Source organism: Gossypium arboreum, chromosome 13, assembly GCF_025698485.1.
Source record: "Gossypium arboreum isolate Shixiya-1 chromosome 13, ASM2569848v2, whole genome shotgun sequence".
Taxonomy (NCBI): Eukaryota; Viridiplantae; Streptophyta; class Magnoliopsida; order Malvales; family Malvaceae; genus Gossypium; species Gossypium arboreum.
The window spans coordinates 124,741,154-124,756,940 of NC_069082.1; the positions used below are offsets into that span (position 1 = coordinate 124,741,154).

Below are 15,787 nucleotides of genomic sequence, written 5' to 3' on the forward strand. Positions count from 1 at the left end.
ATATTGAGCAAAAAAAAAAAAACACTTTGGGATTTTGCGAAAAATCCCTATGGTTTCGATTTAATTCTAGTCTAGTCTCGAAGTATGTTTTGGGCTTTGGAGGCCCATCTAAAGGACACCATGACATGTTTTAGTAAATAAATAGTATTTAACTCGTATTAACGAAAAATTAATTCGTAAACTCCGGTAATGCCTCCTACCCTATTCTGGCGATGAATACGGGTAAGGGGTGTTACATTTGGCAGTTGCCTCTTGATTGATCGATATGAGTTGTTAAGTTGATTTGATGATGACGGTTTAAGATGCAAATTTCAGTGATTTTGTAACATCCCGAAATAGGGCCTAAACGGAATAGTGGTTGCAAAACCACAAATCCGAGGTAGAAAAATTTATTTTATTATTATTTTGAGGTTCATGGTATGATTGTATGATTGTGTGAAAATTTCGTGATGAAATTCTATGCATAAAGTGCTTAAGTTGAGGTTAGGGACTAAATCGAATAATTTGCAAAACTTGCATTCTAGAAGTTTTTAGTATGAAATTATTTTGGAATATTAATTAGGAGGGTTTAAATAACAATTTGACCAATTTTAAGTTCATGGACAAAAATTAGGAAATGGAAGGAATTTTTGAAAGTTTAGTAAGGAGGGGTAATTTGGTCATTTGGATATTAAATGAATTAAAAATGAAAAAATAACACAAAAATGGTCATCTTCTCAATTAGTTTCTGCCGATTTTTGCTCTCCTCCATAGCTGGGGTTTCTTCAACTTTCAAGCTTCATAGTAAGTGATTCCAAGCCCCGTTTTAATGATCTTTACGTTTTGGAGTCCATTAACTTGATTAAGCTTATTCTAGCAATAATTCAACCTAGGGTTCATATTTGGAAAAATACCCATGGCTGAAATTTGTGTATTTTGGTGTTTTATGATAGAATATGATGTTTTAAATTATGTTAAACAACTTATGCTACTCGGTTTTAAGTGAAAGCGAGTAAAATGGCTTAAATTGGAAAAAATACCAATAGTCATAAGTATATGTTAGAGTGTGATTTTGATATTGCCATAGAAGGAAAAATGATCAGCATGTCATAAAACATAAGAAAATAGGATGAAGTTTAATTTATGAGCCTTGGGGCAAAAGTGCAAATATGTGAAAGTTTAGGAGTAAAAATATAATTTTACAAAAGTTGGGTCAAGGACTATTTTAATAAATGTGAATATTAAATAAGTTAAATTTGCTATTATAGATCAAGAAGAACGAAATTTGGGAGTAGATCGGGGAAAAGAAAAAGTAAATGACTAAATTGTAAAGTTTAGTCACATTTTGTATCAAAGTAAGTTCTGATAAATAAATGCAATATTCTTTTATTTTACATTATTATTGTCAATTTCAGCATTTATATATTATGTTATGAAAATATTTAAAGTCGAATTTAAGGTGAAGTGAGGAGGAAAAGTGTTAGAAAGCCGGTTGAACCCTAGGAATGTTAGGATATTAGGGTTGTGGATGAGCAGAAATGAGCCATGTAAGTCCATATTAGAAATATGGCTTTGGAGACAGATTGAGCCATGTAAGTTCATATTATATATGGCATTGGAGCAGGAATAATTCATTTAAGTCCATGTCAAAGATATGGCATTGGCGGGATATTGATGAGCGAGGAGCGACCCTAGTATCCTTAGTATTCCGAGTGGTTCAATGGGTCGGGATCTGAGTTAAATTACAGTGAATTAACAGCAAAGGAAAAGTAGATTATACTTATGAAAAAGGAAAGGTCAGGTAAGAAAGAAGGTAAGGGAATAAAGAAGAAGATAGAAATTGAGAAGTAAAGAAATTTATGATGTTAGATGATATTATGCATAATTATCCATTATGTTGAATGTTGTGATTTATTTGCTTGTAAGCTTACCAAGCCTAGCGCTTAATATCTTTATTTTCTTCTTCTTATAGTACTTATCTAGTCACTCGAGGATCGAAGGAAACGTCGGAGGCCGATCACACTATCAAAGAAATAACTCGGTATAACTAGATGTTTTGTTTTGGGTATGGCATGTATAGAAACTTAGCTACTTTTGGTATAATATGAACAATGAATGATGTGTAAATACTTGCTAGTGATTAGCTAATAAAATAGCCGATGATATACATGTTTATTAATATGTATGATTGAATGATGATTATCACATGAAAATTATGAAAAATGTGAAAGTAACCTAAAAACAGATTCAAGTAACAGAAATGATGTAACTTTGAAAAATCACTAAAAATTGTAGAAACATAGTTTGAAGATGAATAATATATGAAATTAAAGCTTATTGTGTATATTTTCTTATGGAATAAGCAAAACAGGTGAAGGTATTATATTTTATGAGATATCTGAGTTTTAGTGAAACAGGGTCAGAGCGATTTCTGGATCCCCTGTTTCAACTTTGGAAATTTACCATAAATTGTAAAAAACTAATTAGAAGGTGTAATTTATATGGTTAGAATCCTTGTTGAATCTAGTTTTGAGAGAAATAAACGGCTTAGTCATATGAATTTTGTACAGGAAGAAACATGGTTCGTAGTAAGAAGAGGTCAGTGCAGTCGAGTTTTGAAACAGGGGAAACTTTAAATAATAAACTGTACTAATTGGCCAAGTCAAAAATTTTAGAAAAAAATTAGTAGATAGATATATGAGTCTAGTTTCAGGAAAAATTTACGGATCTAAATTTTGAGTTTTGAAACTCGAGAAATGGATTTTTAAGCAACCATGACGCAGAAAAAACAGTTTATTCCAAAAATTAAAATAAGTGGTTTAGAGTTGTTTAAAAGGTAAGATAAGTTTAGTAACACCTCAAGCTTGACTCCGGTGACGGTTTCGGGCGTGGGGGTGTTACAGATTTTATTAAGTTGGTGCATCTTTGGTTTGTTTCTGAATTATTTTAGGGCTGCAATTGCTGACAATTTAGGATGATTCTGTAGACATGACATTCGTGCATTAGTTTGTAGTGGTTTATTTGTCATTTGTACTAGTAATTCTTTTTTTTGTTTATGGTTCCTATTAGTAATAGTATTTTCTTCGAAAAAAGAGAGAGTTTATTTTGGCCAATAAATTTGGATTTATCAAAATTTGATGACATAACACCATAAGATTATGCCACATCATCACCTAAGTTATCAAGTTTAAGATTAAAAACGACCTTGATACCATACTTGGATTAAAAAAATACAAATACAAAAGTGGCTCAAATTGTCAAGTTAAAAAAGAAGAAGCACTAATCTTAAAAAAATAAAAATTATAAGTTCAAATTTACTGATATTCGTATATTTTTTTAAACATTAATCTCATTATAAGTTATTATTAAATCTGTTTTTTTTATACAATATCTAAAACTATTCATAGTCCCTTTCCAACCAAGTGCACTAAAATCCACGTCTTCTTGTATTGATAATGATATTAATACTAATCGAACTAAGATTTAATCGGCTGATATCCGTATTTTTTAATATTGTATTACTAAAAGGAATTATTATAAAAAAAAAAACTATAGTTCCTTATTCTTTTAAATGATTAAATTAAATAAAACTACTGATTTATCACATTAATATTTGAATAGATTAGGATTTAAAAACCGGTGTCTAAGCCCAAACCCGAAATTTTCCGGATATTGACATGGGTTAACGGCCCGACCTTTGGGCTTATCTTAACCATAACCCTGGCCCGTACAAAGTAAACTTCCTGGTTCCCAATAAATACCAGCTTTTCTTCGGGGAGCGTGAAAATCACAGCCCAACCACTTTGATAGCTCAAATTACCTTTCTGGGATTCCATATTTTATGGACATTGTTGATGGCAAATCTTCAAAGTAGGGCGTTCTTTACACGCGACATCGTTTAGCGCGTATCAGCAAGATCAACACCGGATTTATGTTGTACTATACATCACGTTGAAAGGACCTTTTCGTAATTTTAACTCAACCTCCATTCTCAGGGTAACTAAAAACCATTTTTTTCCCTCTCGTTCTGAAAACCAGAGAGAGAAGAGAAAGAGAAAAAAGGCAAAAAGGCGCAAATCCAACACCGTTACTCTTTGCTTTGCTAACTTACGCTTCTGCTATTCTACGCACCTTTCTGTTCACCTTTTTCCCTTCTTTCTTCTTTCTCTCTAGGATTTTTTTTTCTTTATTCTTTTTTTGTCGTTCTCTCACTAAGACCTCCGCAATGAGGAGGAGACTCGCGGCTCTCTTCTTCATTTGCGATCTCTTTGTGTTGTTCGGTTTCGCCGCCGCCTTCGACGCCGAGACCTTGTCGGCTGCGGAGTTCAATGCCACCGCTGCCCTGACCAATGTGTCAGACCCGAGATCCAGAGAGGATAGTTTCGCTGACATGATCGATCGCGCTCTTGAGAAGGAATTTAATGACACCGACCAAAATGAAGGTACGTTCTAGATCTGAACTCTCGCTCACCTTATCATGTCGGATCTGCATTTGCTTTAATATCAATGGTGCTTGAGCAAGGGTTTTGAAGCCTGTGGATCAGCTTTAATTTCCCTTAATTTGGCTTAATTTTCTGTTTTCAAGTGCATTGTTTAATTTTTACATTTATTTTATTTTCCACATTATCATATATATATTGGTTTCGTAGTTCGTAGTATTTTATTTAGATTTTAGCGAGCATTTCCGTTAGAAGATATTTTTTTGTTTGTTTAAGTTATATGACAAAAAGCTGGTGCAGCATCATTGAATTCCTCTATTTTTTCTTTAGTTCCATATTATTGGAATTCTTACTAATGTTTCTCTTTTGCAGCCACTGATCCTGGTAGTTTCAACAATAGCGTTGCGGGGAAGCAGGTTGGCAGTAGGCTCGTAGCATTATTTACTTGTGTTATTCATTTGCAATTACCGTATTACCATATAATTTTCAAAGTGATAATGTGCTCGTCTAAAGCATTCTAAGGTAGGAAGTCTTTTTTTTTTTTTTTTTTGCATTGCATGAGGCACTCTTATTTGGAATTGAAAGCAACCGTTAAGGCAGTTGGCTGATGTTAAATTGCAATCTCAGTTTAGTGTTAAGAGGACCTTAAACCTGAAAAAGGAAAAACTCTGTTCTAGTTTTCAACCGAGAAAAACCTTTAAGATAAGAATGCATCTTGCAATTAAGATGAGCGTTTTGTTTTTTGGTGATGGCAAAGGGAAGTATATTTTGTTGATCAATGTGAGCTATATACAGTGGTCTGGCTTTGACATTTGAGTATCAAAGAAGGACTTTTGCTTTCAGCTGGTGGTAGCATAATTGGTTTATTTTTTGTTAGGCCGTCTTGGAGACTGTTGCCAGAGTTAAGTCCAAGAAAAATGAGACTAAGGAAGAGAAGTAAGTTATTTATTTTCTTCGACAAAAAAAAAAAATCATAAGCAAAGTAGTTTTATCTCTTATAGACTAATTGTTGGCATTCCACTTCACTAGCCCTCATTAATTTACAGCTTACGTTTTTTCTTGAGCCTTATGTCAGGTCGTTTCAGCTCCATGATGTTTTCTATTTGGATAATGAAAATCGAGCAGATGATGCACCAACATTGATAGATCAAAATGTATGTCCAGAAAAAGTCTCTGAAATTTCTATCAGTTGATAATTTGCCTTGGTGTTTATATGAATTATGATGATGCTGCTTCAAGCACTTATACTTTGTGTAGTTATATTTGAAGTGTATTACTTATTGATCATGTTGAGGTTTTTTCCTCAGGACAATGTCTTTATAATATCCAACCCAAAGTCAAAGTATCCTATTCTACAATTAGACTTAAGGTTATACTCTATATTTATATAATTTTTTATTCTTTTGCTGCTGTTACAATTGTTTTCGAAGCAAGTTTTTGATTGTTCAAAAAATTCCTTGTGCAGATTAATATCAGATCTGGTAGTTGTCATTGTCTCTGCAACATGTGGTGGCATTGCTTTTGCTTGTGCTGGACAACCGGTATCGCTGCCGTACCTTATATATTTTTATTCTTAAGTTTTCACCCTTTGCAATGTGGTGCAATGGGAAAGTTTAACCCTTGCATTCTCAATTTTCAGGTTATTACTGGGTATCTACTTGCAGGATCCATTATTGGGCCTGGTGGTTTTAGCTTCGTCGGTGAAATGGTGCAAGTATGTTTCTTTTTCTTCAATGCTTTTGGCAGTTTATCTTCAAATTTACTAGTCATTATTCTAGTTTCTTTAGATATATTCATTGGAGGATTAGATATCAAGAAAAATAAGTGAGGTTCAAGTTGGTTACCATATTACCATGCTAATGCCAGAACCAAAACCTTTCACCCAATTACCCTTGCTTTGAAGTGATGTGTAATTTAAAAAAAAATAAAATTCAGCTTTGGTTAATATACAATTCTCCTTAGTTCTGATTGTTGGATTTCTACTGGCGTGCATGAGTTCCTCGAAAAAGAATCAGGCCAAATAATGCATTTATATGTATAAAATTGTAATGTGCGTTCTATTACTTATGCCACTGTAGCAAAGAAAACAGTTTGACTGGTTCTTTATGAATTGTTTTAAGGAAATTGTGGTAGTGATAGAAGCTTACAAATTTGTATGGTACCTTTTAATTTTTAATAAATTTCACATACTATTTCTGTATTTTTATTTTCTCATGATTCAGGTTGAAACAGTGGCACAATTCGGTGTAATCTTCCTTCTTTTTGCTTTAGGCTTGGAGTTTTCAACAACAAAGGTTTGCTCATTGCCTTGTACTTCCATATATGTTCATTCCTATATTCAATAATATTAACCTTGGTAACAATTCTTGCAGCTTCGTGTTGTTCGAGCAGTTGCTGTCCTTGGAGGCCTTCTCCAAATTTTTCTATTCATGTGTTTGTGTGGTATAACAGTCTCGGTATGTTTATCACTTCCGCTTTGAACTTTTGCGCTTCTGTCTACTATTTCCTGCTGCATAATAGTATTCTCTCAGTCTAGCTCATTTTAAATTGCAACGGTTAAGGCTAAACTTACTTCTTCCCAGTGTTCCTCATACCTGTTGGAGTAAGCTGCATGCTGTTATTTGTTTTAGTGGGTGCTAAGGATACTACAGTTTTGGTATTCTCATGGCCCCATATGCTAAAAGATAAATGCATACACCGTCAAGTTGGCTTTTTCTTTGGCTTGAATTATGGTTCTCTCTACTTTCTGTCTTAATGGTTGTTCTGCACAAATATGTGAACAAAAATGGAGGTGTCGATCATTCCAACAAAATTTAACTTAGAAGCTTTGATATATTTCTTATATTGTGATCCATCATTCATGTACTGTCCTTCTAAAACATCTGTGGCATAAGTGAGCATCATCCAATGGTTGTTAGGGGCTACAACATGAATTCTACACTTTTTCATCGGTTGGGTCAGGACCCATTCATTTATTTGTTCAATTAGGCATGTGGATTGAAGTGCTGCCTTTTTACTGGAGAAGATATGCAGTTCTCTTGCTTTTTCCTTCTTAAACTAGTGTTATGGTGTTTTCCTTCCCTTCTACTCGGATTACTATAGCTATGAGTTTTTGATGGATGCAGCTACATGCTTTTTGCAGTTATGTGGGGGTAAACCTTCTGAAGGGGTTTTTGTTGGTGCATTCTTGTCTATGTCTTCTACAGCAGTGGTAAACCTCTCTGAACTGCATATTGACTCTGATTTTGGTTTGCTGAAATTTTTCAGTGTTTCTTTGTTGACATATATCCTAAGCTAGTAGGATAGTATATCTCTCAACTTTGATAGACTAAAATGCTCATTCAAGGAATTACTTCTGGAAATATGAGTTCCATAGGCAAGTAGTTTTGCTCAAATGACTGGTATGTCTTTTATGATTCCAGGTTTTGAAATTTTTAATGGAAAGGAATAGTTTAAGTGCCCTTCATGGTCAGGTGACAGTTGGAATTCTTATCCTACAGGTATTTATTTTCATGGTCACTACATCAGTTAAAAGAATATTTACTTGATTTGCGCGTAGATGCTTAGCAAGCATGAAGTTTTGAACTATCGTTGTTTGGCAGGATTGTGCTGTGGGCTTGCTGTTTGCTTTACTTCCAGTTCTAGGTGGCAGTTCTGGCATTCTTCAAGGAGTATTATCCATGACTAAATCGTAAATGCAAAATTCTCTACGATCAGCTGTCTTTGATGTAGTTGTTGCAAAGATCATTCTGTGTTTGTAGGTTCCTAATGATAAATTTTCTCTTTCAAATTTCAGGTTGGTGACTTTGATTACATTTCTGGCAATTTTGACAATATTATCCCGGACTTGTGTGCCGTGGTTTCTTAGGCTCATGATAAGCTTATCATCACAGGTGTGTATACTATTTAGTTCAATTTTTTAATGTATATAGACATTTACTGATACATTTGTTTGTGCAGACTAATGAGCTCTATCAGTTGGCATCTGTGGCGTTTTGCTTGCTTGTTGCTTGGGTTCGCTCATTTCCTTCTCACTTCTTGCATTATAATTAACTTGTGCATTGTAGTTAACTTTTTGTACTTTGCTCATTCTTGCAACTTTTTTCCCCATCCATCAAGATCGATGTGTCTTTTCATTCACTTAGCGACATATGTATGTTTGTATATGCATAACATAACTTGTTGTGACACTCCAGTGTAGTGATAAGCTGGGTCTAAGCCTTGAGCTGGGCTCATTTGCTGCGGGAGTGATGATATCAACCACTGATCTGGGCCAGCATACACTTGAACAAGTAAGACTTCTACCCTTTTTAGAACTTTCAATGCCTAGTTTGATGTAAACTTGTTTGTGATCTAAAAGTATGTTAACTTGTGATGTAAATTTGTTTGTGATCTAAAAATATGTTAACTTGTGATGTAGATTTGTTTGTGATTTAAAAATATGTTAACTTCCTACTTAAAGTTAAATGTTATGGGCTAAATGCTCAATTTGGGCCTAAACTTTGGAGACTCACCCCTTACATGAGGATCAAACCTTTCAAAGTGGTCAAAGAAGGACCAAACCTGGACAGATCTGCTCACGTAAGGATCAAACCTTTCAAAGTAGTCAAATAAGGACCAACTTTTTTTTTTGTACCTGCTCAAATAAGAGCTAAAACTTTTGAGCCGTGCCCAAATAAGGACTAAGATTTATTGTAATTATGTTGCATTCCTTTAGTTATAATGGTGTGAAAAAATCACTCATGTATGCTTTACCTTAGCTTCATGATTACTGAACATAATAGTATTGTGATATATATTTTATTTGCCATTATATGTAGAATGGTTTACCTTTGTCCTTGTTTGAGCAGGTCCAAAAAAGTCTGGTCCTTATGTAAGCAAACCCTCCAAGGGTTAGAGGCCCAAAATGAGCATTTAGCCACTTCTATGCTAGCTCATTGACCATCTCTCTACACGGTTAATTTTGCAATCCCTTTAAAGAACGAGTTGTCAGTCTTAATGTTATTGGATCAACTAAATCCAATTACTTATGGTGTGTAGAAAGGTAATTCAAGGTCCTGCCTAAACTGACTGCAGTTAGCAAACTCCTGTCCATCAGGGCTCAAGCAGTATTCTATTCATCTTGTCTAGTTATTTAGTTGATATTTTCTGCTTACTGGAACTTACGCCCCCTTTTTCTAATTTGGTTTATGATGCTTGTTTGACTTTGGGAGTATTATTGTGAATATGACTACCAAATTACGAATCTCTGTTGTTATTCAGGTTTGTTGATAGTACTCTAAGCTAAGAAAGTGTGCCACTAGAATGTTGTTGCCTTGTCAATACTTACTGACTGCTCGAGTCTCTCTTTTGTATACAGGTGGAGCCCATTCGCAATTTCTTTGCTGCTCTTTTCCTCGCCAGTATTGGGATGTTGATTCATGTACATTTCCTTTGGAATCATGTTGACATATTGCTAGCAGCTGTAATATTGGTGATTGTTATTAAAACAATGGTAGTTGCTGCAGTTGTCAAAGGATTTAGATACAACAACAAAACTTCACTTCTTGTATGAGCTGAACCTACTATTTACATATTTGTATTCATTTTGTAAAGGTTTCTAAGTTCTTTTCACCTTAATGTGTAGGTTGGAATGTCTTTGGCCCAAATTGGGGAATTTGCTTTTGTTCTTCTCAGCCGAGCTTCTAATCTTCACCTAGTTGAGGTCCACACATCATTACTGTAACCTTCATTTAGTCAATGTTATGTGTTGTTAAGTAGACCACACAATTTTTCTCAAAACATGTAGTTCAGTTTAGTTCATTTATTTTATTTTTGGCTAGTTCATTTATTTTATTTTTGGCTTCCTACCTTCACAATGTTGCTGGATTTTTTGTCATTACTTCAGGGTAAACTTTACCTGCTACTTCTGGGCACAACGGCTCTCAGTTTGGTACGTCAACTATTACTGCCTTACTTTCACATTTGTCATTATATTCTTGTAAAGAAGAACGGTTCCTTCTATTATGACTGTGAGTACCGATCATGCAACTGGAGGGTAGTTTGAATGCACTTGTTGCAATACGTGTCTACTGTTGCTTCTTCATGCTTTTTCAAGAACAATGTTCTATGACTATCAGAAACAATTCAATCAGTAAATCATTTTCATGTCAATTTGGAAACCTTTACTTCTAAGTACCTGATTTAGCTGCTACTACACGTTTTTCACAAAGTTCTTTCGATGTTAAAATGGCACGAACTGGTTTTTCTCTTGAGATTTCAAAATGTTCTCATAATATAAACGTGCAGGTGACTACACCGTTGCTTTTCAAGCTCATCCCAGCTGTTGTTCATCTTGGCGTGCTCTTGCGATGGTTCCCCCCTGATATTCAGAGCGAGGTAATCTTGCAATTCTTTAAACTTTTATCCGAATTCTTGCTGGAACAAGTATTTTGAGGTTTACATGATTTCTCCTCTCAGATGGGTTTTAAAGGAGATAGTCTCCGCTCAGACAGTGGTAAGCAAAGTAATAGTCTCCGCTCAGACAGCGGTAAGCAAAGTAATAGTCTCCGCTCAGACAGTGCGAAACGTATCACGTTGTTGGTCCAAGGCTCTCATGATTCATGATATTAATATATAAAAAACCGAATCAGAAAGCAAAGCAAATGCAAAGATTCAGCATTCACATGATGGGGTTCTTATACTGTGGAGGACATGCATAAAATGTGCACAAAGAAGTGAACAAAAACAGGTTCTTTACTTCTTTTCTATTGCAAAGCTCTTCATATGTTTTTTTGCCCATTTACAATGACAATTTCTGACAAGTCAAAGCCTGTTCAAAAAAGAATGTCAGCCCCGACATATGAACAGCAATATATATGATGTCCCCCTCAGCTTACACATTATAAATATCGGTTTCAGGGTCATCACACTAAAAACTTTGACAGATGACCTTTTGTAAAATAGCTTCCATTTTGTGATGTAATTCATTTCAATCTTTTTCATGTTCCCCGCTCCCATCTTTCATTGATTGATTTATTTGTTTTTTATCTCATCTTTGTTTTTTTTTTTTAATTATTATTATTTTGAAAATTTTATGTTGTGAAATAAAATTTTGTTTGGTATGTTGAGTTCTTTGACGAGGTTTGTAACAGTGTTGACAGAAAGGAGGCTTAATGTTAGATAATAAAGAATTGTGAAATTTTAATAAAACGTGATTCTTTCTTTTCTTTTATTGAATTATGAAAATGTTTTATCTTTTTTTTTTTTTTTGATAAGTAAGTTGTATTATCTAATGAGAAGATTACTGCTACATCCAACAATTCACAATAAACTGTACACTAAGAACCTATACAAAACCAAGAAACACAATAGATTACAGCAACCAAAACCAAAAACCTAACCTATACATTTCTCAAACTCCGTTGCAAACATAGTTGGTTATTGACAAGGTCTGAATAAGTGGGACATCTGCCACTAAGACGGAGACACACAATATCTTTAACTTTCTTCAACAAAACTTCAAGTAGAAGAATTTCCAAAAAGCCTGTTATTCTTTTCACGCTAAACAAAGTACACAATTGCATTCTATGCAAGCTTGAGTGTGCAGACAAAGAATGACTTACCTTTCAAACAATAAATTGTCCGTTTAAATTCTTGAAGTCACATACCAACAGACCTCTTGATGCCATATAAACTCAGAACAAGTTGCCACAAACCTTGAGAGTAGGTACACTCAAAGAAAATATGATTTCGAGATTCCGTAGCATCAAAACATAACAGGCAACGACGATAAAAACCATACCATGATTAAACAATTTGTCGTGAGTGGAAAGTTTGTTTAAGATAGCCATCCAAGCAATTGTTGAGTGTTTAGGCACATAGAGAGCGAACCAAAGGAATTTATGCCAAGAGACCTTAACAGCTTTAAGAACTTTCCAAATTTTATGAGTCGGCACAATTGTCCCAATCGGAAAGTTTCTCGAAGAACTAACAACAACATCCTTAAACCACAAAAATCTCCTCCAATTCCAGCTACTAGCTGAGTCGGCAGCAGCAGGCGAATAAGAAGCACCTTTTTTTTATCTCGTACTTTGAATTTTGTATAAAATGAAATTTTGATTCATGATATAAGTTTTAAAAATCGGGTAGAAAGGAGAAAATTGACGTAATTTACAAAGAATTCACTAAATTTTACACCTATATACCATACTTAACGCATAAAAAAAGCTATGCAAATAATTAAAATAATAACAAAAGGCGACACTGGTACGCTATAATATCTTTTTGGCTTTAGGCTTAAAAAGTTTCTGTATTTTAAAAATAATAATTAGGTCCTTCGGTAAAAAAAATGTTAAAAAACATCAATTAGATTTTTAAAGTCAATTTTACATCTATTTAATTAAAAATATTTTTTAAAAGTAAGGAATAGTAATATGAAGGTGTTTTTATCTTACCTTAATATTTCTTTTAACTTTTGCACTTATTATCTTTTATTACTTTAATCTTTATACTTTTTTTATATAAAAAGAAACTAAAGATAAATTACATCAAATAATCTATTTCCTCAAATAGGGATATTTAAAAAATTTGTAGTCCTTGACTATTCAAATGAACCAATTTGACAAGTCTATTAGTTTCTCGATTCTCTTCTCTAAATATATAACAGATATTTCAATGTTGAAATCGAGAAAACTACTGAAGAATTCTCCTCATTAGAGTAGAGTTAGATTCTCCTGTGAGCCCCATATTTTTGGCACTAACCACTTTAAGATTATCTGTCCGAATCAACATATTATTATGGCGTTGGTCAATGAAAATATCTAAGCCATTTAAGATGTCCCACAATTCAACACCGAACACAGAACAACTCCCAAAAATCTATTAAAGCCACAAATCTAATTCCCAACATGGTCTCGCACAATTCCTCCTGCAGAATCAGAACCATCCTCAAGTTGCACATATACATCAATATTCAAATAGACCCAATTTTCATTTAAATTAGAGGACAAAGTTGAATCTTGAAATGATCACCATAGGCCTCTAACAATCATCATAAACTGTTTGTCCCAGCTAAAAGAGACGTTAATCTTTATACCGTATAATCCATTACTCCAATTCAATTTTCCAATCATAGATACTTTATTATATCCTTCAAAATTCAATTTTTGAAAAAAAAATTTGTAAATACTTTTTTTTTACCTAGAAAAACTAATATATGATAATCATGTTTACCAAAGTCCCTCTTTTTCTTCTTTAAAACCAATCATATCCAAACACTGTTTGAAAGCGAATCTTCCACTTGTCAACTCCAGGAACTCCCATGACCCTAAGAAAACGTAAAATGATGCTATTTGCACTACATTAAGCGAGCGACTTCCAATTGCTTGGGGCTTTTATAATATCGTGTATCGTCACGGTGAAATCTCCGCCCTTCAAGTCTTCACAGCTAAAAGATGCCGGCCGGAGAACTCCGGTATCCTTCTTCGATCTCTTGTCCGCAGATTTCTCAAGCAACGGAAACCCCCATGGAGGAAGACGAGGCGTGGGTGTGGGCGCAGATTAAAGCCGAGGCACGCCGCGACGCCGAGTTGGAGCCGGCTCTAGCTAGCTACCTCTACTCCACGATCCTATCTCACTCCTCTCTCGAGCGTTCCCTCGCCTTCCACCTCGGCAACAAGCTCTGCTCCTCCACGCTCCTCTCTACGCTTCTCTACGACCTTTTCCTCAACACTTTCTCTTCCGATCCTTCGCTTCGAGCCGCCGCCGTCGCCGATCTCCGTGCGGCTCGCGTTCGGGATCCCGCTTGCGTTTCCTTCTCTCATTGCCTACTTAATTATAAAGGATTCTTGGCATGCCAGGTAAATAATTTTTCTCAATTTTGAATTTCCTCTTATTAATTCACATTTCGCGAAAGGAATTTTAAGCTTTATTTAGTTATTTATCTGTTTTCATTTTTAAGTTTTGTACGCCATTAATTAAAGTTTTGAACAGGAAAACTGATTTTCTTCTTGTTAATTGAATGTTGTAAATGGAATTTGTGTAAAGCGTTGTTTGTTGTTCATAAGAGTAAAAAATTGATGATCATTGGATTTTCCTTCTAATAATACCTAGAAAATTTGTGTTATTATAGGCTCATCGAGTTGCACACAAGTTGTGGACTCAGTCACGTAGGCCGCTAGCATTGGCATTACATTCTCGAATCTCCGATGTTTTCGCCGTTGATATACATCCGGCAGCAAAGATCGGGAAAGGGATCTTGTTAGATCATGCCACCGGTGTGGTGATCGGAGAAACCGCGGTTGTTGGCAACAATGTGTCAATTTTGCATCACGTTACCCTCGGTGGGACCGGGAAGGCATGTGGAGATCGGCATCCGAAGATTGGTGATGGAGTTTTAATCGGAGCCGGTGCAACCATATTAGGGAATGTGAAGATTGGGGAAGGAGCAAAGATCGGGGCAGGGTCAGTAGTGCTGATCGATGTGCCACCTCGGACCACGGCCGTAGGAAACCCTGCAAGGCTCGTCGGAGGGAAGGAGAAACCGTCAAGGCATGAGGAATGCCCCGGAGAGTCCATGGATCACACTTCATTCATCTCTGAATGGTCAGATTATATCATTTGATTCAGTTTTCTTTGCTATTAGAATTCTCTAGTCTAAAGCTGTTCTGTTTTTGCATGCTATATGGTGTTGAAGCCTGATAAAAATTGTAGTCTCTTTCTATCTTTTACTTAGCCCTATGAGTATATTCAACTGTTGTTCTCGTATCTCTATACTCGTGCTCGAAAATTATATCGAATAAAGGTGTTAGACAGGTGATAGCTGTTGCCTGGATGCTGATATCTATGTCTTTTTGTTGTTTATTAACTGAACTAGATGCTGTTGCAATATCTTTTTCCTACTTGTTTATTAACTTAGTACCCTCATATATGTAGTTTTTCAAGTGTGTTTTTATTCTAATTGAGTGCTCAACATATTAGTATTTTTTTAATCAAGTTCGTCCATTGGTTTAGCTTAGGCCTTAAATGTGATTTAAATCTAATCAAACTGTAAACAAGCGTATACCTATTATATGGAGATGCATGAGATTCAAGTTAACTATGGGTAAAAGTATTATGGTAGTCCTTGTACTAAGAGCCGGATTGTATATTTTTTACTCCAAAAATGGGCATATTAGTCCCTATATATTAGATCAAAGAGCAAACTAGTCTCTTTTATAGAGGTTTTATCTATTTCTACTGTTAAAACTAGTCCATATAAGTCAGAGTAAGGTATATGTGGCACACAACGTGTAATTATCTAGTTTTTTTTGTCAATCACCAAGGGCGAAACCAGAAAATTTATTTAGGGGGCCAAAATTAAATTATGATTTTTACGATAGGTAAAAATA

The 15,787-nt window shown here is 34.9% G+C and overlaps 2 protein-coding genes and 1 long non-coding RNA gene across 3 annotated transcripts; all 3 read left to right on the forward strand.

The window, feature by feature from the left end:
• Window positions 1–695: 695 nt before the first annotated feature.
• LOC128286956 (uncharacterized) lies at window positions 696–2,160 on the forward strand. The gene is made up of 2 exons (XR_008277646.1): window positions 696–783; window positions 1,952–2,160. It is a non-coding gene; the product is annotated as an uncharacterized LOC128286956 (long non-coding RNA).
• A 1,761-nt stretch (window positions 2,161–3,921) lies between these two features.
• Window positions 3,922–11,609, forward strand: LOC108464455 (K(+) efflux antiporter 4-like). Its single transcript, XM_017764764.2, has 20 exons — window positions 3,922–4,421; window positions 4,791–4,834; window positions 5,296–5,354; window positions 5,494–5,572; window positions 5,726–5,787; window positions 5,884–5,959; window positions 6,058–6,132; window positions 6,641–6,712; window positions 6,791–6,874; window positions 7,561–7,629; window positions 7,841–7,918; window positions 8,021–8,109; window positions 8,215–8,311; window positions 8,379–8,432; window positions 8,615–8,710; window positions 9,778–9,966; window positions 10,045–10,122; window positions 10,306–10,350; window positions 10,707–10,796; window positions 10,878–11,609. The coding sequence occupies exons 1-20, from the start codon at window positions 4,205–4,207 to the stop codon at window positions 11,022–11,024; spliced, it is 1,800 nt and encodes a 599-aa protein (XP_017620253.1). The 5' UTR covers window positions 3,922–4,204; the 3' UTR covers window positions 11,025–11,609.
• Window positions 11,610–13,685: 2,076 nt separating this feature from the next.
• Window positions 13,686–15,237, forward strand: LOC108463761 (serine acetyltransferase 5). Its single transcript, XM_017763664.2, has 2 exons — window positions 13,686–14,257; window positions 14,530–15,237. Exons 1-2 carry the CDS (start codon window positions 13,853–13,855, stop codon window positions 15,019–15,021), a joined length of 897 nt encoding a protein of 298 aa, XP_017619153.1. The 5' UTR covers window positions 13,686–13,852; the 3' UTR covers window positions 15,022–15,237.
• Window positions 15,238–15,787: the final 550 nt, after the last annotated feature.

Excerpts from the sequence above, each read along its gene's own strand:
- LOC108464455 (XM_017764764.2), top strand. The coding sequence starts at position 4,205 with ATGAGGAGGAGACTCGCGGCTCTCTTCTTCATTTGCGATCTCTTTGTG. Across the intron at positions 5,355-5,493 it reads AATGAGACTAAGGAAGAGAA|GTCGTTTCAGCTCCATGATG; the intron begins GTAAGTTATTTA and ends GCCTTATGTCAG. Across the intron at positions 7,919-8,020 it reads TTGGAATTCTTATCCTACAG|GATTGTGCTGTGGGCTTGCT; the intron begins GTATTTATTTTC and ends GTTGTTTGGCAG.
- LOC108463761 (XM_017763664.2), top strand. The coding sequence starts at position 13,853 with ATGCCGGCCGGAGAACTCCGGTATCCTTCTTCGATCTCTTGTCCGCAG. Across the intron at positions 14,258-14,529 it reads AAGGATTCTTGGCATGCCAG|GCTCATCGAGTTGCACACAA; the intron begins GTAAATAATTTT and ends GTGTTATTATAG.